This window comes from Pseudochaenichthys georgianus, chromosome 23 (genome assembly GCF_902827115.2).
Source record: "Pseudochaenichthys georgianus chromosome 23, fPseGeo1.2, whole genome shotgun sequence".
Classification (NCBI taxonomy): domain Eukaryota; kingdom Metazoa; phylum Chordata; class Actinopteri; order Perciformes; family Channichthyidae; genus Pseudochaenichthys; species Pseudochaenichthys georgianus.
In genome coordinates, this window is record NC_047525.1 from 25,121,808 (window position 1) to 25,145,892 (window position 24,085).

General features: G+C 42.6%; 1 protein-coding gene across 1 annotated transcript in view; it reads left to right on the forward strand.

Moving 5' to 3' along the window:
• sbf1 (SET binding factor 1) overlaps positions 1-24,085 on the forward strand; it is a 73,283-nt gene continuing 49,198 nt past the window's right edge. Inside the window, exons 1-3 of the mRNA XM_034112512.1 lie at positions 1-212; positions 19,190-19,278; positions 23,615-23,752. Coding sequence (XP_033968403.1) covers positions 158-212; positions 19,190-19,278; positions 23,615-23,752 — 282 coding nt within the window. The 5' untranslated portion in view covers positions 1-157. The remainder of the gene's footprint in view (positions 213-19,189; positions 19,279-23,614; positions 23,753-24,085) is intronic.

Below are 24,085 nucleotides of genomic sequence, written 5' to 3' on the forward strand. Positions count from 1 at the left end.
GGCAGTAGGCTGACAGTATGGCGGCGGTGTGCAGCTGGAGGAAGGATGCTACTGTCGCCCGTCATGTGTCAATCGCCGGTAGGACGTAAATGGAAATTTGACGGGAAAAACAGAAGAAGGATTTAACGAGACAGGCTTGTGGCCGTGAGCTCCAAAGATGTCGAGACTCGCCGACTACTATCTGGTGGTCGGGTACGATCTCGACAAGCGAGGTGGGTCCCTTCAGTTAGCTGTTAGCTGCTAGCTTTTTAACGGCGTATTAACAGCCGTTGGTAAACAGAAGGAGGCGGGGACCGCAACGTTACTCTCAACTGACCCGCGCTAGGTGACGTCAGCGGGTAGTTAGCCGTCAACTTTACACCGAGGATGCGCTAGGCCTCTTGGGATTAGTGTGCTTAAATAATAACCTCTGAGCTAATGTCATGCATTTCAAACAGGGAAATACATTGAATGAACCACTCTAATGCAGTGGTTTACCTTTGAGTCATGTTTTTTTGAATTTTAGGCATAAGAATAGGTGTTAGTATGATGACAGCAAAGTAAGGCTAACTTTATGTGCTAGCTACGTGTTAGCCTGTGCCCTAAGACTGATTTATTCACAGTTTCAGCTCCACATTCCCCAGTTGTCTCTCATTAACACATATTTCTTGTGCAACATTCGCCATTTAAACTTTGCACAGAATCTGCAGGACAGCGGGTTGTCAGTGTTGTGGCTGCAGGATCCTGAGCACTCACGTTATGCACTAAAACCCTGCTTATTTCCGCTTGGATTTTCTTTAAACCTAATATATATATTTTTTTAAAACTGGAAATCGATGCTTCTCCTTGGCGGGTTCTGTTGGGTGTTTTCTTTGTGTGTTTTGTGTGGATTAACCCAGATTGCTTTGCCCCTCCCTGAGCCCCCTCGGACCGGAGCTGTGTTCCCTTGTGTTGTTGGGACGGGGTTTGGACCGTTATCTGAGCCCCCCCCATTCAGCTGGAGCCTTGGCCTAGATCTGTGCAGTATAATGGCTCGTTTAATCATGAAATATTCAACCCAACTATCAAATGGAAGCATGCATCTTGTAACGAGTCTTTTATATAGAGTGGATTTTCTGCCTATGATTTATTCATAAGAGGCAAATTGTAACATGTCAAGTCCTCTGTGGCTAAAAGCCAGGCGGGGAAACTGGCTTTTATCTTGATTATGCTGGAGCAACCAACATCACTTTTCTCATTGCACTTATTACTACACCTTGTATTTAATTTTTTTAGTGGGGGTGAATACAGGATGTTATAATGTGGACACTGCAAACGCTGCAGAAACTCCTTCCTGTTCGACTGCCTGAATGCATTGCAGAGCAGAACGGGCCAGTAAAAAGCATCTGGGACCCAGACATTAAAGCCTCAGTGGCTCTAATGAATCAAGGCTCCCATGCCTTGTAAAACCAAACACTTGAGGGTGATGATGATTGTTGGCGTTGCCCTACTTCTGCTTCCTCTCTGCTTTTAGGTGGAGGCATTGGGTTAAACATTCCCAATAGCCTTAATTGTTACCATCAGCATCATCCTTGCAATTATGTAATGCACCGGCAGCAAACATTCACTTCCGATATTCATCCTCTGCAGCTCGATCGATACGATTCTGCACAGTCTTCCCTTCTGATACTGTCTTATGCTCTCGTAGTTTGTCCAGATCCTCGCATATCATTGGCAGTCCAGAGATGGGGAGTCATTTGATTGATTCTCATTGTGTGTAGTTAGTGCTGCGTACCTGGACTCACATTCAGGTTCAGGTCCGGACTCAAGTCCAGAGGTTCAGGTTCAGGTCCGGACTTATAAGTCTTGTGTCAAGTTGTGTGAGTAACTAAAGTGAACTTATTGTGAGCTAATTATCAATTGAAAATTAACTCATAATCAACTCAAATTCAAACTCGTCAGGTTTATTGCGCTCCCATCTAACTTGTGTCGACATTTCTCTACAAAGTACAAATGTAAAAAAAACACTTTTTGCCACTTAGTCTACAAATGACTTATGACAGCAACTACAGTGAACTACTACAAAGTTCAAACATTTATTTCATTTGCCAAACTAAAGTAACCTAACAGTCCCTGAGCTGACTGAGCCTAAATCCCTAAAACTTTGCTGAAAGGTAGAGTGTAGAGTAGACTATACGCATTACACTGTTACACACAGTATACACTGTGACTATACAGTCAGAGTGTACTGTACTGTCTGTACACCATGTATTTTCTACAACTCTACATGTGTACATTATACAGTACATACTACATACATAGTGATGTACATACATACTGTTGGAAATTAAAATCAATGTTGATATGGCGTAATTTTGAATTAAATAGACTATTTAATTTAAATCAGTTTTATTCTGAAAAAACCGGAAGTTCACACTATTAATTTAATACTTTTATTCTGAAAATTCTTCACTTCCGGCTATCATTAGCATGTGGCGAAATGCTACGTTTTCAAACCGTGAATCGAAGGTGAAATGACATGTGATGTTGTACACTGAGCACACTGGGATTAGCACTCATTTATTGACGCTGAATAACGTGTATCAGGGAATGTTTAAATAACCACAGACACCAGAATATACGTAAATGCTAGTTTTTTTGCGAGTCCAAGTACCGGTTCCCGACGTTCCGCTTTTAACCGGACTTGAACCGAAACTCCAGTACCGGTTCGGCGTAACGGTACGCAGCATTATGTGTAATCAATTATCAGGTTCTTGTGCAGCCTCGAGGTATCACGTTCGGGGCTGAATTAAGATTCTGACGCCCACGATTTCCAAAAAGCTACGATCACTTTGGAGGTTGTATTTTGAGTTTGAAATATTTCAGTATTTCATTGGTTCTTTATTCAATCCAAAATCGTTCTTCAATTAAAAGCCGATTCTGGATCCGGCACATAAGGATGCTAATTACGGGATCCACTCCATTTAGCAGTACGCTCATAAATGTGGTGTTGCATTTAATGGCACTAAAGCAGTGCAGAGTGTGTATCAGATTATTGAGTTTCTATGAAAAGCTTTATTAACTGATGCAATAATGTGAACACCCAAAGGCGAAGAAATAAACCCTTTACAACTTTTTAAGATCTCTTAAATCAAATGAGAAATAGCCGTTAAGTATTATTAACAGGCCTTGCATGGTCTCTCAAAGAAAACACTATTTAGAATAAATGGTCCTCGATCATAAGAATACAAGGAATTCTGAAGCACAGTGGAGTTTCCTCTTGTGTTTGAATACTTCATACATCCTGTGTGTGTGTGTGTGTGTGTGTGTGTGTGTGTGTGTGTGTGTGTGTGTGTGTGTGTGTGTGTGTGTGTGTGTGTGTGTGTGTGTGTGTGTGTGTGTGTGTGTGTGTGTGTGTGTGTGTGTGTGTGTGTGTGTGTGTGTGTGTGTGTGTGTGTGTGTGTGTGTGTGTGTGTGTGTGTGTGTGTGTGTGTGTGTGTGTGTGTGTGTGTGTGTGTGTGTGTGTGTGTGTGTGTGTGTGTGTGTGTGTGTGTGTGTGTGTGTGTGTGTGTGTGTGTGTGACTGTTTGCTGGTTGTCACTGCAATGTTTTGCAAGCGTGGGCACTGACAGGTTTTCAGGTATGACATCATCAGAGCGCGAACACAACACCCTGTGGGTGTGTACGAACAGAAACACCCTGCAGGCAGAACGCTTTCTTGTTCACGACCAAAACCCCTTTCTGACTCGTTAAACAGATGCAAACCTGGAGGCAGAGCTTTAAGCCTTTTATCCACCCGCTGCATTTGTCTCTTAGGTGTCAGGTTGCTCCCACTGGGCTCAACCTAGATGCTAAGTGATGCTATCAGTGGATCTTGCTGAGAGACAAGATGGCTGCTTATGGGTTGGAAGAGTCCATCGTGGCTGCCGGGGTGTGGTCCCTCCTGTATAGATGTCTCTAGAGCCTGTCACTGTGTTTTGACAGCGGTTCCTCTGCGCCACTGCAGCCGAATGCACACGCTGTCCAAGGGCCAAACAGGAAGCTGGGGAGAGGATCTGAGGGAGGCTCGAGTGTGTGTGTGTGTGTGTGTGTGTGTGCGTGTGCGCGCGCGCCAGGAAAGGGGCGCGTCGGCAACTGTGTAAGGCACTCTCATTAAAGACAGTGGAGACACACACACACACACACACACACACACACACACACACACACACACACACACACAGATGCTAACATACAGGCTCTATTGTAGCTCCATCTGTGTGCCTCTGGCTGAGCAGTTTAAGAGTGTTGGTCATTGCAGTGGCGGCCTGACACAATGCAGAATAGTTGTTTTCAGGCGTTAGTGACACACACACACACACACACACACACACACACACACACACACACACACACACGCACACGCACACGCACACGCACACAGCGCACAGTGAAATTAGGGCCATTCACAACACTAGAAGGCAGCGCGGCACACAGCGATGCACCCAGGGCGGACTGAGCACGCAGGCTTTGTGTTTACAAATCTCAGGTTGCCTCTGTTACCGCCCGTGTTGTCACGATGGTACAGCTGGGACGTGGCTGCTCCAATACGATCGTAAATAAAACAAAAGCTTTGAGGCATTGTTCCGTACCTTGTTTGTGGCTCTATATGAAACCGCTCACACGGCCTGTGCAGTATAACATTAGGGGCCTCATTTATGAAACCAAAGGCGTCTCTGAGAGGCAGTCGTCTGCATGGAGGGCCCTATTCATTAGTAACACGGGGCAACCCACTAACCGGTGGGAAGACGCAAGTCACAACTAGAATGAACAGTTATCTTTTAATCATGAACGCAAGTGCAAAACAACGCAAGAGTTTCAAGTGAAGAGAAAAGATAAGGCTTCACAACATTTCACATTTCTTTATACAATTAAAACAACGCTATTGTGACAATATCTCACCTGCGATTCCACTGAAAGACAACACATTAGGAGGACGGATGAAATACCGTTATCGTGACAAAGCTGTGACTAATTTATGTTTTGCTCGCAGATGCACTCAGTAGAGCGTGAGTGCAACTACATGCAGCTTGAAGGAGACATGGAAACCTCTCGGATAGAAAGCAAGATGAAGCTGCGAGTCAGAGTGTGTGTGTGTGTGTGTGTGTGTGTGTGTGTGTGGAGGAGAGGAGTGTGTGTGTATGATGCTGCTGCCAGCAGTGCCTGCCTGTGGGCAGCCACTTCCTCCATCGCTGCAGAGCTTTCAGGCTCTCCAGAAATAGCCCCTCACAATCTGCCTTTCATCGGGGTCAGAGTGACGCTGGCTGTGGTACTGTGTGTGTGTGTGTGTGTGTGTGTGTCATTCAGATGGCCGCCTGAATGTGTGTGGCTGTCTCTGGGTGTTTGCTGTTACCATGGCAATGTAACCCCATATTGACCAGTGCGTTGCTAATGAGTAGGAATGGGTACCAAAATGGCCACATTTTCGGCCTCGCTATGGGATTGATTAGCCCCGACTGATACTGTTTCCAATTTGTTTAGATTTACCATTAAAACATATAAAAAAGATCGATAAGCAGAATCAGTAAGAATAGTAGAACTGTTAAAATGTTAGCGATAGCCATCCCTAGTCATGACGCTCGTATATGTATAGGGTGAAGGTGGCAGTGACGAAGTGTGTGTTACAGCAGTCTGGCTGTTGTGCTGAATACTCCTTTCTCATGAGGAAGACTGTGGCCCCAGGGCCCCAATGTGTGTGTGTGTGTGTGTGTGTGTGTGTGTGTGTGTGTGTGTGTGTGTGTGTGTGTTAGGGATGCCCTGCTCCTTGGTGCTTTGATGGTTTCCCTGGAATTTTAAGAATTCCTGTCCCCTCTCGGGACAAAGGCTGAGTCAGTGCTGCTCACAGTCAGCCTGTTGGAGCAATCATTGAAATCCCCGAGGGGTGATTCCAGCGTGTCCGCAGCACACAGGATTTGAAGTGTGTGTGTGTGTGTGTGTGTGGCTGCTGTGGGAAACACATCTCTGCAGAACCCCTGTGTGTCATGCTATAGACTGAGAATGCATGGGACAAACACTTTCACATGCAATGAATAGAGTTAGCGATGTTAGATAATTGTTTAATATTTTTTTCAAATGATGTATTTAGATAGAAAGATACTTTATTCATCACATATTGGGAGATAATTTTGTTAAAGCAGCAATGTGTTCAGGCATTACAAACTATATATATATTATCTACAGTAGAAAAGACATGCACCACAAAGAATACACAATATAAAATACTCTTGAGTGTTATATAAAAGACCGATATACTACAGCAACGGTAGTAGCAGAAACATATAGTATATAAATTACAGTTGTGCACTCTTTATCATGAAGCATACCTAAACTCAAAGTCCTAAAAGAGTGTCTGTTCCAAGGCTGTACGTTTAGTCACTGGCGTAGTTGCGAATGCCTGATGGATGTTGAATGATTTTCAATTTCAAAAACTCCGATTGAGTGACTGGAAATCGTCCTCCCAGACGCCCACATCCGGCTCTAATGCCCTGCCTGTGATTGGTCAGAATATGCAGATTAAAGCACTGCTATTGGTCCAGACCTGGTTCGATGCAGTATTAAGAGCACAGTATCAGCCATTCATCCGTCTCATATTAGACCCTCCAGAAAGACGCGGGCTAAAATCCTTGATTATGCGATCAAACATGCGGGGTTTTATGGTTTATGTGGTTTTATGCGGTGAAATTGCGGGAAGTTGCGAAATATGCGGAAAAAATAAATATTGGGCTGTCTTATTTATTCTCTCTCACACACAACCTGCCACTAACGTTAAACCCCTTTACTATTCAGTTAAACACATCCAATGTTTATTTATTGTAAAAGCAATTGGGCTATTTTAATCACACACTCTCTCACACACACACACACACACACACACACACACACACACACACACACACACACACACACACACACACACACACACACACACACACACACACACACACACACTTCTCCGCCTCATTCTGTTTTCATTTACTCGTTCGTTATCTGACCAGCTTCAGTCTTGTAGGCTCCTCATCTCGTTTCTTGGAGACCACGAAAGGGTTTTGGAGGTCGATGCCTCGGTGAACGCGAGTTGTTTGGCTTTCTTGTCCGCAGCAGCAGAAAGTATTTTCGAATGTTTGAATGAATCAAAGTGGGTCGTCACCGTCGATGTTCTCTTATGCTCCATCACAGTTGCACGGGGTGCAGAATAGTTTCCCCCCACTTTCGTGCGAGACATCGGGGAACTGCGTTGCCCGGTCTTTAGCAGATAGATGGATTACATTTTTTCATCTTGGTGTTTTCTCTCTCGTGTGAGCGCCACACGTTCACTCTACGGTAGGGATGCCAGCGATTATTCGATTATTCGAATATTCGTTACAGTCTCCATAATCGAATATTATTTTTAAAAATCGATTTTATTTATATATATTTTTATTATTATTATTTTTATTTATTTTTTCTGGCTTAGTTTCAACCAAAATATAGACTAAGGCTAATAATAGTAATAGTATTAATAATTGTAAATGGCCATTGATCACACCACCAGTTTGTTTTACTGTAAACTTGGAGGAAGGGGGGGGGTCAGTCGAATAATCGATTATTATTCGCCAGGGCTGCCGAATAATCGATTTTGATCATGGTCAGTTTCTGGCAACCCTACTCTACGGTGTTGTTTACCTTCTGTGATGCACGAGCTGATGAAGTCGCGGCATCATTATCATCATCACTTCACGTCAAGACGAGTTAACTTTTTTTCCCCTCAACTTTGTGTGGAAAAATGCGGGAATTATGCGGCCTTTTAAAAATCTGCGCCATTTTGCTGATTATGCGGTAAATTCTGCGATGGCAGAATCGCGTTTTTCTGGAGGGTCGATTATATGCACAAAGAAACATGATGACAGTTTGAATGGAGTGGCACGATGGTGGGAACGCTTGCACTACTAGGTACAAATGGCTGTGGGGTTCGTGTTCAATTGTAGACTTTTAAGATGGGCGAGAAAGATGAAAACAGCCAGTTATTTTAACAGCATTAATAAGGACATATGAGAGAGGGGAAATGAACTTCCAGTGAACAGTATTCAAATTGTATTAACGGAGTATTTTTTGAAGTACCCTGGATTTATTGACTTTTTACCTTGTTATTGCCTTCGTAGCGAGAATAATGGAATTGTACTCCTTTTAGGTATCGACTAGTTAGTCACCAGACATCCCTCGTATAAAAGTTGACTGAGGAAAGACGTGTTTAGGTTGAAATGATTTCCGGGTAAAGACAAAGGTCTGTGGCAGGAGATGTGTGGCGCAGTGGGATAATGTGCTGAGGATAGCAGGTTCAAACCCCACTGCAGTCAGCTTGTCGTTGTGTCCCTGAGACACTGCACCAGTGACATGTAACGAGATGAGATGAGTTGTGATGAGGTGCATGAGCCCACCGTTGGCGTGTTTCCTGTCGCAGTATTCCGGGCAAACATGCGGAAGTCTTGTTTGCCTCTTGCTCTTGAAGGGATGCTTACGTATACACCGTATTTCCTGTATGTCATTGTGTCTGTGGTCTAATCTGATTCTGTCTTCAGAGCCATATCCTCTGCTAACTCTCACTGTACTCCTTCCAATCCTCACCCTTCTCTTGCCTTTGTATGCTAACAGAGGCAGGTCACCACTACAGGGTGACCCGGATGATTTAATGATGCATTTGTGAATTATTCAATGACCGTTTTCTCTCGTCCTCCTGGTCCGTTTCAAAGCTCCTCCAGAGGCATGTGTGACAGCATCTCGTCAGCATGCAGGCCTTGTGTCTTCCTCATCATGTGATCGGCATCCACTGATGAGTCCTTAACCCTGCCCCCGATTTATGTCACACTTGTCTCGTCATTTCTAGAAGTAAAACCAGCCTCCGTGGTAAACCGTGGTGACATGACGAGCCGGCTCTTCTTAGTGAGCCGAGCCAAATGATCCGGCTCACTAAAAAGAGCCGGAATTCCCATCACTAATACGTAAAGAGATAGCGTCTATAAAGGGACGGCTCAATTCAAAATGCAAGTCACGTGCCGTCAACCTATTTCCATTTGTTTGATTACACATATGATTAGTGCTGCGTACCTGGACTCACATTCAGGTTCAGGTCCGGACTCAAGTCCGGAGGTTCAGGTTCAGGTCCGGACTTATAAGTCCGGACCTGAACCCATGGCTTGTGTCAAGTTGTGTGAGTAACTAAAGTGAACTTATTGTGAGCTAATTATCAATTGAAAATTAACTCATAATCAACTCAAATTCAAACTCGTCAGGTTTATTGTGCTCCCTTCCAACTTGTGTCGACATTTCTCTACAAAGTACAAATGTAAAAAAACTGTTTTTGCCACTTAGTCTATAAATGACTTATGAGTCTATGACAGCAACTACAGTGAACTACTACAAAGTTCTAACATTTATTTCATTTACCAAACTAAAGTAACCAAACAGTCCCTGAGCTGACTGAGCCTAAATCCCTAAAACGTTGCTGAAAGGTAGAGTGTAGAGTAGACCATACGCATTACACTGTTACACACCTACTATACAGTATAGGCTACACTGTATGTACAGTCAGAGTGTACAGTACTGTCTGTACACCATGTATTTTCTACAACTCTACATGTGTACATTATACAGTACATACTACATACATAGTGATGTACATACTGTTAGAAATTAAAATCAATGTTGATATGGCGTAATTTTGAATTAAATACACTATTTAATTTAAATCAGTTTTATTCTTAAAAAAACGGAAGTTCACTAACTATTAACTTAATACTTTTATTCTGAAAATTCTTCACTTCCGGTTAGCATTAGCACGTGGCGAAATGCTACGTTTTCAAACCGTGAATTGAAGGTGAAACGACATGTGATGTTGTACACTGAGCACACTGGGATGAGCACTCATTTATTGACACTGAATAACGTTCATCAGGGAATGTTTAAATAACCACAGACACCAGAATATACGTAAGTGCTGGTTTTTTTGCGAGTCCAAGTACCGGTTCCCGACGTTCCGGTTTTAACCGGACTTGAACCGAAACTTTTTACAAGTCCAGTACCGGTTCGGCGTACCGGTACGCAGCACTACATATGATCATTGTTCTAGTGGACACCAATGATTCCTAAAATAGCTATTTGGTAGATCTTCAATTTCACATGAGTAGAACTTGCATTTTGAATCAAGTGCAAAGGGTGTGTTTGTCTGCCATTTCAAAACAATTCAAACATAATAATACATTTTATTTGTAGGCGCCTTTCATGACACCCAAGGACACCGTGTTTAAAAAAGAAAGAAAACGCTAACAGGCAACAGGAAATCATGGAGGAGACAGTCAAGTGGACACACATGAAACACATAATGGGGAGCACTACAGTGAGAAGGCAGATTTGAACAGGTGGGTTTTTAATTGGGAACATGCCGTGATTTAGGATCAGGATATAAGTGATTAAACGAGCTGAGGTGTGTTCGTGTTCAGACACTTCGCAGAGTGTGTGGAAAGTGGACGGTGTGTGTCCTGTGAGCATTGGCAGGTTCCCCCTCTCTTATTTGACTCAGTCTAAAGCAGAACGTACTTCCAGACATCCACCTGTAGCCGCACAACGAGAAGTGACAATATCTAAAAGTCATCTTATTATTAATCATCAGTCTGTGAGTCAGACCTGGAGTCAGCCTGCTGTGTAAAACTGAAACGGTTGTCGTGACGCTGCGTGCCTCTCTGAATCCACTTCCCCTCCTGCAAAGCCTTTCATTCCTGTTCTTGGGATTCGGGTAATAGAGAGTGGGGGGCGTTCTTTTGCAGGAAGGATTTGAGTTTACTGAAGAGCTTTTGCACAAAGAAAATGTCCAGCATCTCCAGGGCGACGGTACATTTCAGATGAAGCTGGTTCTTTCCGCCCTGATTTGGTTTCTTAATCACGGCCACTCAGACAGTTTTTAACGTGGACTTCATTCATGCAGCATTTTGTCTTTGAAATTCAAACTCGATGTCAAGGTTGCTGACTCACACTCCTCCTGAGTCGGTGCATGCATGTGGGATTGTGTAATTCAGACTGTGTGACTGGACAGCAGAGGGTGTGGATATAATGATGTCATAGTGTTCATGCCAAAGGTTTAATGCATTGTTCTGGTATATCTTTCTTCTGATGACTGTTTTGAAAAGCGAGCAAATGCTTAAATGTCCAAAAAGGCTTAAAACCGAGATCAAGGGGCAAAAGTTGCACTTGATTTTTCAGGGGGAAATATATATAGTTAAAGGGGACCTATCATGCAAAATGCACTTTGTGGTGTCTTTTATACATCACCATGTGTCCCCGGTGCGTCGGGGAACTCACGCAGCGTCGGCAAATAAAACCCTCTCTCTTTTCCTCCGTACCCAAATGTTTTAAAAACGGGTGTTCAACGAGCGGATACAGATTCCATCCGAACGGACGTCAAATCGGCGGCGGACCCACAGAAAGTTGCTATCAGAAACAATGCCTGACGTGTTTTGGACGTAATCTGGTCTTTGTTTACATTAGCAAGCCTCGCAAACACTCAGAGCTAACCTGTACTGGAGAGCACTAAAAAATGATAAACCCGCAAGAGAAAAAGCTTGAGCTCCATACTGTTTCAGAAATGATCCTTGACGTGGTTTAAATAGGATGGCGTTTTATCACAGCAGAATTTAACTTTATCTCCGGTAGAATTCTGATCAGGCATTAGCTCCGCCTCCTGAGGACCCAAGATCCGCGTTTCTCTACCAGGGCTGCAAAAGAGGGGTTTGAGCAGTATGAGGCATGGCTACAACGGGAGATCTGTTTGGTATTTTGAAAAAAACACTTCACAGACATGTTTTGTATCGGTATGGCCCTACAATATATGTTTCAAATATAGCATGATATGTCCACTTTAACAGTTTATCAAATATTGTAATCCTACACCAAGCCATCATGGTATCTTTATTGACTTTTCCTTCTTCAACACACACTCAGAAAAACAGCTGTTGCTAACACGTTTGCTAACTATCCTGATATGATGGCTGCAATAAAGTAAGGTTTTCATTCTCATATTTACTAAGAAACTTTAAGTGAAGTGCTTCTATTTTTTCACTCACGACCTTAAAAGAACAGCAACGCTAAGTTAGGGGGAACAAAAAAGACTTTTCAGCTGCAGTTATTTCAAGAACTGTCTGTAAATGAGTTAGAGTCTGTAAACTGTCTCACACAAAGTAGTCCAAACACATTCAGAGCGTCGCACACATCTCCACACTGACCAAATTGTATTCCCTTATGTTGTGCATTGTTGCAAATCTGCACACACACACACAAACACACTGTACGTGCACACAAAGACGCACACAAGTACACACAAAAGGCTTCGGAGCTCTTTTGTCCCGATGGCTGCAGTCACCGTGGAAACCGCCTGATGTCGTGTCACTGTGGTTTGGAAGTCTGCGCACGAGAAGCCGTGGTCTGGTTCAAGAGACACACACACACGCACGCACGCACGCACACACACATTGTTTGACCCACATTTCCTCTCTTGCTCCCGTCTTTCATCCTCTGGAGGCCTACCTCTGTCTCTCCTTTCCATTTTGAGTATTTTTTTTTTATAACGTCTATTGGACCGGGTTCTCTTAAAGGTGGGGTAGATAATTTTGGAGAAACCAGCTCGAGATCGCTAGAATTTGCAAATACACGACCGGAGAAAATCTTCCACTTCCTTCAGACTTCCTTACAGAGCCCCTCCTCCAACACACACGAACGTGCACATGACCAATGAGGGTACAAGATAAGTTAGTGCACAGATGGAAGGCAGGCAGGCAGGTAGGCCATCCAGTTACTTTAGCCGGCTCAGATGATTGGTCGAGCTTTTTACAGCGCCACGGCTTCCACAGATGACTTTTTTTAATGTAGTTTTTGTCAAAGCACTTCAGATATTCATTGCTATCGGGATGTTAAGAGCATTCCATGGAATATAACAAAAAGTGTATCTCGAGCCGGTTTCTCAAACTTACCTACCCCACCTTTAACATATGTGTTGGTTTTTAAAAAGCAGACTGAACCCGCTTGGTTGTTTTGAGGCTCTGTTGTTGTTGTTGAATGTGGCTGGCATGAGGCTCTGATTGTATCTGTGGCGTTATCCTGCAGAATGCTAGATCTCTGTTGGGTTGTTTAATGGTTTTCTGGTTTACGCAGCCTTACCAAAGGTGGTCAAAATGTCCCTTTGTAGTGTTAATATCAAGCTGTACTTGGCACATATTGTAAAGTAAACACAAATACTTCTGTTATGATGGCGGCGTGAGCGGACGCTAGTTAGCCAACTCTCAAGATGATTCAAAAGAACCCACAAAAGTCAACTACTCATCTAAAATAAGAGTCTGCTCCATGTGGTTGCTCAGCACTGCAGGAACTGAATGCACTGATTGTGACTTTCTGATTGTGTGGTTCACACTGAGAACACACAGCTGCTGCTACACACTCCTTCAAGTTCACGATATGGACGTAGGGCTGTCCCGAATACCATTTTTCGGGCTCCGGATATTCGGTAGTAATCAGCAGCGAATATTCAGCCAGCGCGGGGTACCGTGTATTTTGGTTTTTCCACGGCATTCATTTTGTTAATCTACAGTATTGTTGTTTTATAGTTATTTGTTAAAGTAACCCAATTTGTGTTCTTTGAAATTGAAAAGGATATCGCATTGTGTTTGTTACTTTCGTTGCAGTTGTATATGTCTTAAGTGTAATTTGGCTTGGCTTCCTATTTTGTATGGACATGCTTTTATTTTGAAGGAGAGTTAGCGCTGTTGACAGGAAGTTGTTGTTGCTATGGAAACAACGTGACGGAGATTAACGGAGAAAAAGTAATATCTACATATAAAGATATAATATGAAGACGGAGAAAGTAAACAATAACATTATGGTTAAGTGTTGGCACCCCCCGAAGAGACACAAGCTCTTACGTTGATATTGGAGTGTTCAATAAATTCAATTTGGCAGCTGCAGCCAAAAAAAACGAAAAAAACACGAACGAATATCCGAATAACGAAATTGAAAGCCGAATAGTACTCCAACGAACAAATATTCGGATATTCGGGTACAGCCCTAAAAAATAACACACACTGTGCAGTACGCCACATACGTTTGATTTGAAACCTTTCAGAGGTGTTAAATCAGGTTCTGGTGTTGCTCGGGCTTTCAGACTCTTTGTTAATGCTGCTTTCAAATATGTGTTATTCTTTTGAGGCATTTATCCTTGTTGGAAATGAGGGGATGAGATTACGAGTGTGGTGTTTGTTTGAGCTTTTAAAATGACTGACGAGAACTATTTTAGATTAGATTAGATTCAACTTTATTGTCATTGCACAGTGTACAAGTATTAGGACAACGGAATGCAGTTATTATCCAACCAGAAGTACAAAACAAGTAGTAAAGTGCCGCGTTATCTGCAGTACAATATAAACGTGTACATCCGATAGTTGTTAGAATGTAAATGTGCAGTTGTGTCTGTGTGAATGCAATGTCAGTAATTCAAAACAAGACATGCAACGACAGGCTTTCCAGGAGCAAGTAACCCAAGATGCACGGATCAAAACCTAACGTACAGCTTATGTGTATGAGATATGCTGCAGGAGGGAACCAGAAAAAGAAAGCAAAAACAAGCTGGTGCCAAAAAGTCTATGGAGGTAAACGATGCAACAGTTCCCGCCTCAGATGGAACTCAGTAATAACCTGTTGTTGTTGTTAGGCAACCGATCCAGCTGATAGTTGGATCACACATTCCTGCGATGCCACTGAACTCTGCTCACACCCCCCCCCCCCCCCTTCGATAGACACTACTGATAACTTTGTGCTTAGTTTTGATGGTGAGTGTGTTTCTGCACTTCCCGTGAGAGCTCAGTGAGATGATGAAGCCTTTACGACAGTGAGAGGAGTGAGGGCTTAATTAGAGATGAGACGCTTGTTGAATTAGGGTTGTACCCAAATATTCGTTCGTTCAGGTTCGGATTTCAATTTCGTTATTCGGATATTCGTTTTTTTTGAAAAAAATTGAATTTATTCAAATCTCCAATATCAACGTAAGAGCTTGTGCCTCTTCGGGGGGTGCTAACACTTAACCATAACCTTTATCGGTTACTTTCTCGGGTTCCAATTTCGTTATTCGGATATTCATTTGTTTTTTTCCGTTTTTTTTGGCTGCAGCTGCCAAATTGAATTTATTGAAAACTCCAATATCAAGTAAGAGCGTGTGTCTCTTCGGGGGGTGCTAACACTTAACAATAACGTTATTGTTTACTTTCTCCGTCTTCATATTATATCTTTATATATAGATATTACTTTTTCTCCCTTAATCTCCGTCACCTTGTTTCCATAGCAACAACAACTTCCTGTCAACAGCGCTAACTCTCCTTCAAAATAAAAGCATGTCCATACAAAATAGGAAGCCAAGCCAAATTACACTTAAGACATATGCAACTGCAACGAACACAATGCAATATCCTTTTCAATTTCAAAGAACACAACTTGAGTTATAGACATTAACAAATAACTATAAAACAACAATACTGTAGAATAACAAAATGAATGCCGTGAATAAACCGAAATACACGTGTTGAAGCGGTTCGCTGCTGATTACTACCGAATATCCGGAGCCCGGAAAATGGTATTCGGGACAGCCCTATGTTGAATAAGAAGAAACACTGGTTGTTGAAACCAAAATCATAATCATGTAGCACATTTGGATATGAAGGTGGTGTATTGGCAAGAATCTGGAGTAATTGAGATAATGATTGAAAATCTGTAGAAAAATACGAGAAATGTGCCCAATTTTTCACGAGGTTGGAGACATACATCATTATCATCATTATCAAATTGTTTACTGAGTCTGCAGCATGTTGTGAGAGGTACAATCCAATTAAACAGAATAATTATTACCTATGTATCACAATTAGCTGGATCCCAGTGTGTGATGCAGATAACAGCGATTTCCCATCTTTAAAAAACAGCTGACCTGCTGCATGCAAAGGCTGCTTTAGCTCTCAGTTGATTGGTGGATTAGCCCGTGAGGTAACAGGCTTGCCATTTCATTTCGGTTTTATGAGCTAATTCAATGTTGGCTCAGGCTCTGAAATCGATATCGGGATATTCTCAGGCTTCTGTCAGCAGGGATGGTACACACTAAGTAAAATATTATTGACCGTTGCTCCGTGCTGTGGTCGTGGTGATTTGTTAGCGTTATGGCACAGTCACTATTTTGCTCCGTTCCTTCTAATTTCTCTGAGTAGTTGCTGGTTTCGTAAGGTCCTTAGGAAGCATTTAAGGCGTGTTTATATTCCACGGATTCCTTTCTAGGCCGGCACACATACTTCCCGTAATCAGACTGGAGGGGAAATGAGCCTTTTGCAACAAGGAGACACTTAATGCATCCAACATATGGCTTGTTTCTGTGGTGGTGAGAAAACTACGTGTCTCTCTAAGCAGATCAGAGACAGGATAACTTTAAAATTGACATTGTTGCAGCAAAAGTAAAGAGGCTAAATATAAATTAAAAGGAATGCATATTATATTACATATAGAAATGACACTTTATGAAAGGTACCCATCCAGGTGGACAACAATAAGTACAGTAACATAGCAACATTCAAACAATTGAAAATAAAAGTATATATTTTCACAGTTGTGTTTTACAGATGGTGTTACAGCAGTTGAAGTGTGTGTGTGTGTGTGTGTGTGTGTGTGTGTGTGTGTGTGTGTGTGTGTGTGTGTGTGTGTGTGTGTGTGTGTGTGTGTGTGTGTGTGTGTGTGTGTGTGTGTGTGTGTGTGTGTGTGTGTGTGTGTGTGTGTGTGTGTGTGTGTGTGTGTGTGTGTGTGTGTGTGTGGTGTGTGTGTGTGTGTGTGTGTGTGTGTGTGTGTGTGTGTGTGTGTGTGTGTGTGTGGCCTAGCTAGGGGTGGGCGATATGACGATATATATCGTCTCCACGATATGCCTTTTCAGAGATATCATATCTATCGTGATAGTGCACCAGGGTAGGATTTTCACGTGAAGCCCCGAAAATAATTGTAGCCTACGTCCTACGTCCACCATGCCCTGCGTGCCCCTGATACTGTTAACATCTCGAAGTTGCTTTAAAAGTGTCAGAACAGGTTTCTGAACTGCGTTATGCTGCGTTCACAACGGACGCGATGCAAATATTCTCATCGCTCCAACCGCTGGAGTTTCACCGCGGCTGTCAGCTGTGTTTACTCCTGTCACTCAAACAGGACGCGCTGGAGAGTGGGCGGGGCTTATATCCATGTAAATACTGTGGTGGAAACCAACTACGACAAAATTAACCTATTTTACCGTGATTTAATTGTAATACACGTTTCAAAATGATGCCGAAGTAACTAAATACTGACAACGGTTAGTAAAAACCAGGCTGTCTGGATTCAGACAGTATTGTCTTGGTTGATTCTGTTGGCTTGTATTTTATTTGATCAATAAGGTATTTATATTGTATTTCCCTTTTGAAACAGTTATGCTAAAGTCTTTGATTCAAGTCTAAAGTTTACATTTTAATTGTTTGGCACTGACTTTTCCTCATTGGTGTTTTATGTTTTACTTAGTTATGTGTTACTCTCCTTTTCATGTGTATTGATGTTACATCCCTGCTCGTGCTACCTAAAACAGGAAGTGCATTTTTATACTGAGAAACTGTGCCTTGAATATGTAATTGTATTTAGCAAGAGAGTGCACTTTACTTGGTGAAGAAACCAGTGTTAACGTTTGTTGTAGGGTGTAGGCCTACCTAGCCATATCAACATTCCTGTTGAATTGTTCATTCAGGGATTCATGCAGATTCAAAACCAGCTTGATGGTATTTTGGTCTGTGACGCCTTTTTATTTTAGTTTGTGCTACCTTGTAGGTGGTTGTTCTGTTAAGTAACTTGACAAATAACCATAATCACCGACATGAAAAAATATCGTGATAAATATCGTCTATCGTGATACTGCTTGAAAAATATCGTGATATTATATTTTTCAATATCGCCCACCCCTAGGCCTAGCATTACTATACTTGTGGGGACCTAAATCTGTTTACACAGTCACGTGTGGGGACTCGCCTCCCTTATGGGGACAAAATGGAGGTCCCCATAAGGGGAATCATTAATTTTAGGGTGAAGACTTGGTTAGGGTTAGGGTAAGGGTAAGGGTAAGGGTTGGGGTTAGGCATGTGTTGGTTATGGTTAAGGTTAGGATAAATCTCCAGGAAATGCATGAAAGTCAATGTAATGTCCCCTGAAGTGATGTATACATGGTATGTGTGTGTGTGTGTGTGTGTGTGTGTTCCTGACACACCGACAGCTCGTCATCCTCTGACAACATAATATTACAGAACGTGACAGCTGACACATGCACTGCTTTTTAAGGTCTCCGTCTGCACAACATGCTTCAGCACGAGGAGGAGTCGCAGCCAGAACACCTCCACACACACCGGTCACAGAGAAGATAAGGTTCCCAGGCGTTAATAGCAGCAGCCGGGTCAGAGTTAAAGAAGGCGTGACCGTGTGTTTTGGGAGCTGGCCTACTTTCTGTTTGTGTTTTGTCTACTCTGCCTCTGTTTAAGTTCCCTTAGAAAAAAGCCCCGAGGCCTTTTGAGTTCTCTCAGGCAGCTCCAAGGTTTCGTCGCAGTGCCGGTGATAGTATTTGGGAATTTTGTAAGTTTAATGCTCGATTGCCATCGCCTGTACGAGGAGGATAAGTGTATCCCGTGTGAGGATGAATGCTGCCAGTCTGAGCGCGGCTGAAAGACAGGCTTGTGCTGGTTGCATAAGTCGATCTTTGTCGTGTCATTGTGTTCCTGTGACCCGGGCCAACGGGGGGGAAACGGCCTCATTAACATGCAGCAAGTAGGCATTTTAACACATCGCTCTGCTGTTAAACAGGAAGAAATGGACTGCTTCTTAAAAGACCAACCTGACGAGGAATGAACAGGCATGAAAACAGCTGATCTGAAATGATTTGTTACCTTTGCAGCTGTAATGTTGGTGCGTTGGCAAGGTTTCTAGTGTATTAAAAGTCTGGAAGCTTCCCTGCTTTTGTCGTTCAGTAGCTAGTCCTCACATCCAGTCTGTGAACATATCTCTGAAAGAAACACAATCAGTAAGAAAGCTTCGGGAAACAATCATACAACAAACAGTCTAAATAACACACGCTAACCTCCGTGTTTGTCTCTCAGCCGTCGAGGGTGAAGGTCAAGGTCGCATTCTCCAGCGGTTTCCTGAGAAAGACTGGGAGGACAGCCCCTTCCCACAGGGCGTCGAGCTGGTAAGTCAACACTGAGAGACACATAATGGTCAAGTGTATAACAGAGGGTTAAAGAAGGCAATGTCGGGGCGAGGGGTGGCTTTTCCCGGGCAGCTCGTTTTATTCGTAGATGCAAGAAAACACGAAAGAACGAGGACTGATTGAGAAACAAGGAATGTTTATTTATGTAGTACAACTCGAGGCACTTCAAAGTGCTTCACAACAAGTAGAACATAAACTCTCCAACACATTGGACGTGAACATCAGCAGGAGAGGACTCTTTAAAGTAGAGACACTACATACTGATATACACCTGAACATCAGCAGGAGAGGACTCTTTAAAGTAGACACACTACATACTGATATACACCTGAACATCAGCAGGAGAGGACTCTTTAAAGTAGAGACTCTACATACTGATATACACCTGAACATCAGCAGGAGAGGACTCTTTAAAGTATAGACACTACATACTGATATACACCTGAACATCAGCAGGAGAGGACTCTTTAAAGTAGAGACACTACATACTGATATACACCTGAACATCAGCAGGAGAGGACTCTTTAAAGTAGAGACACTACATACTGATATACACCTGAACATCAGCAGGAGAGGACTCTTTAAAGTAGAGACACTACATACTGATATACACCTGAACATCAGCAGGAGAGGACTCTTTAAAGTAGAGACACTACATACTGATATACACCTGAACATCAGCAGGAGAGGACTCTTTAAAGTAGAGACACTACCCACTGATATACACCTGAACATCAGCAGGAGAGGACTCTTTAAAGTAGAGACACTACATACTGATATACACCTGAACATCAGCAGGAGAGGACTCTTTAAAGTAGAGACACTACATACTGATATACACCTGAACATCAGCAGGAGAGGACTCTTTAAAGTAGACACACTACATACTGATATACACCTGAACATCAGCAGGAGAGGACTCTTTAAAGTAGACACACTACATACTGATATACACCTGAACATCAGCAGGAGAGGACTCTTTAAAGTAGACACACTACATACTGATATACACCTGAACATCAGCAGGAGAGGACTCTTTAAAGTAGAGACTCTACATACTGATATACACCTGAACATCAGCAGGAGAGGACTCTTTAAAGTAGAGACACTACATACTGATATACACCTGAACATCAGCAGGAGAGGACTCTTTAAAGTAGAGACACTACATACTGATATACACCTGAACATCATCAGGAGAGGACTCTTTAAAGTAGAGACACTACATACTGATATACACCTGAACATCAGCAGGAGAGGACTCTTTAAAGTAGAGACACTACATACTGATATACACCTGAACATCAGCAGGAGAGGACTCTTTAAAGTAGAGACACTACATACTGATATACACCTGAACATCAGCAGGAGAGGACTCTTTAAAGTAGAGACACTACCTACTGATATACACCTGAACATCAGCAGGAGAGGACTCTTTAAAGTAGAGACACTACATACTGATATACACCTGAACATCAGCAGGAGAGGACTCTTTAAAGTAGAGACACTACCTACTGATATACACCTGAACATCAGCAGGAGAGGACTCTTTAAAGTAGAGACACTACATACTGATATACACCTGAACATCAGCAGGAGAGGACTCTTTAAAGTAGACACACTACATACTGATATACACCTGAACATCAGTAGGAGAGGACTCTTTAAAGTAGACACACTACATACTGATATACACCTGAACATCAGCAGGAGAGGACTCTTTAAAGTAGAGACACTACCTACTGATATACACCTGAACATCAGCAGGAGAGGACTCTTTAAAGTAGAGACTCTACATACTGATATACACCTGAACATCAGCAGGAGAGGACTCTTTAAAGTAGAGACACTACATACTGATATACACCTGAACATCAGCAGGAGAGGACTCTTTAAAGTAGACACACTACATACTGATATACACCTGAACATCAGTAGGAGAGGACTCTTTAAAGTAGACACACTACATACTGATATACACCTGAACATCAGCAGGAGAGGACTCTTTAAAGTAGACACACTACATACTGATATACACCTGAACATCAGCAGGAGAGGACTCTTTAAAGTAGAGACACTACATACTGATATACACCTGAACATCAGCAGGAGAGGACTCTTTAAAGTAGAGACACTACATACTGATATACACCTGAACATCAGCAGGAGAGGACTCTTTAAAGTAGAGACACTACATACTGATATACACCTGAACATCAGCAGGAGAGGACTCTTTAAAGTAGACACACTACATACTGATATACACCTGAACATCAGCAGGAGAGGACTCTTTAAAGTAGACACACTACATACTGATATACACCTGAACATCAGCAGGAGAGGACTCTTTAAAGTAGACACACTACATACTGATATACACCTGAACATCAGCAGGAGAGGACTCTTTAAAGTAGAGACTCTACATACTGATATACACCTGAACATCAGCAGGAGAGGACTCTTTAAAGTAGAGACACTACATACTGATATACACCTGAACATCAGCAGGAGAGGACTCTTTAAAGTAGAGACACTACATACTGATATACACCTGAACATCATCAGGAGAGGACTCTTTAAAGTAGAGACACTACATACTGATATACACCTGAACATCAGCAGGAGAGGACTCTTTAAAGTAGAGACACTACATACTGATATACACCTGAACATCAGCAGGAGAGGACTCTTTAAAGTAGAGACACTACATACTGATATACACCTGAACATCAGCAGGAGAGGACTCTTTAAAGTAGAGACACTACCTACTGATATACACCTGAACATCAGCAGGAGAGGACTCTTTAAAGTAGAGACACTACATACTGATATACACCTGAACATCAGCAGGAGAGGACTCTTTAAAGTAGAGACACTACCTACTGATATACACCTGAACATCAGCAGGAGAGGACTCTTTAAAGTAGAGACACTACATACTGATATACACCTGAACATCAGCAGGAGAGGACTCTTTAAAGTAGACACACTACATACTGATATACACCTGAACATCAGTAGGAGAGGACTCTTTAAAGTAGAGACACTACATACTGATATACACCTGAACATCAGCAGGAGAGGACTCTTTAAAGTAGAGACACTACCTACTGATATACACCTGAACATCAGCAGGAGAGGACTCTTTAAAGTAGAGACTCTACATACTGATATACACCTGAACATCAGCAGGAGAGGACTCTTTAAAGTAGAGACACTACATACTGATATACACCTGAACATCAGCAGGAGAGGACTCTTTAAAGTAGACACACTACATACTGATATACACCTGAACATCAGTAGGAGAGGACTCTTTAAAGTAGACACACTACATACTGATATACACCTGAACATCAGCAGGAGAGGACTCTTTAAAGTAGACACACTACATACTGATATACACCTGAACATCAGCAGGAGAGGACTCTTTAAAGTAGAGACACTACCTACTGATATACACCTGAACATCAGCAGGAGAGGACTCTTTAAAGTAGAGACTCTACATACTGATATACACCTGAACATCAGCAGGAGAGGACTCTTTAAAGTAGAGACACTACATACTGATATACACCTGAACATCAGCAGGAGAGGACTCTTTAAAGTAGACACACTACATACTGATATACACCTGAACATCAGTAGGAGAGGACTCTTTAAAGTAGACACACTACATACTGATATACACCTGAACATCAGCAGGAGAGGACTCTTTAAAGTAGACACACTACATACTGATATACACCTGAACATCAGCAGGAGAGGACTCTTTAAAGTAGAGACACTACATACTGATATACACCTGAACATCAGCAGGAGAGGACTCTTTAAAGTAGAGACTCTACATACTGATATACACCTGAACATCAGCAGGAGAGGACTCTTTAAAGTAGAGACACTACATACTGATATACACCTGAACATCAGCAGGAGAGGACTCTTTAAAGTAGAGACACTACATACTGATATACACCTGAACATCAGCAGGAGAGGACTCTTTAAAGTAGAGACACTACATACTGATATACACCTGAACATCAGCAGGAGAGGACTCTTTAAAGTAGAGACACAGAATACTAATGTGATATTACGAGTGGACGTTTCACAACCTGTGTTATTGTGTTAATAACAGCCTGGACGAATCAGCCTGAGGTCATGTGACTGAATGTCTGATACGTCACCCATGTTGTTATTTACACCATCACCATCTGATTAATGTCCTCCTCCTCCTCCTCCTCCTCCTCCTCCTCCTCCTCCTCCTCCTCCTCCTCCTCCTCCTCCTCCTCCTCCTCCTCCTCCTCCTCCTCCTCAGTTCTGTCAGCCCACTGGTTGGCAGCTGTATACCGAGCGACAGCCGGCCTCTTTCTTCGTGGCGGTTTTGACCGACATCAACTCTGAGCGTCACTACTGTGCCTGCTTCACCTTCTGGGAGGGCCTGGACAACCCACAGGTGAGCACGAGTTACTGTGCAGCACGTATCTGCTCTTAACCCCCCAGTTTCACTCTCTGATGTCCATGTAAACATTTATAAATAAAACACATACTTTTAAAAGACTTAAAATTGTCAAAACTTAAGAAATCGTGTTTTTCAAGGATGGTACAGTGGGGGTATGAATAACGGCCCGTCTACACTACAGGCATCAAAACACCTTGAAGCTGGGCGTGTCGGAGGCTTGGCGATTTCTCGCGACCAACAACCAATCAGGAATCTCCCGCCCGCCCCCGGCATACAAAGCAATAGCAATGTTAAAACGAAGTAAACTGGATATAAACTCCCCAAACA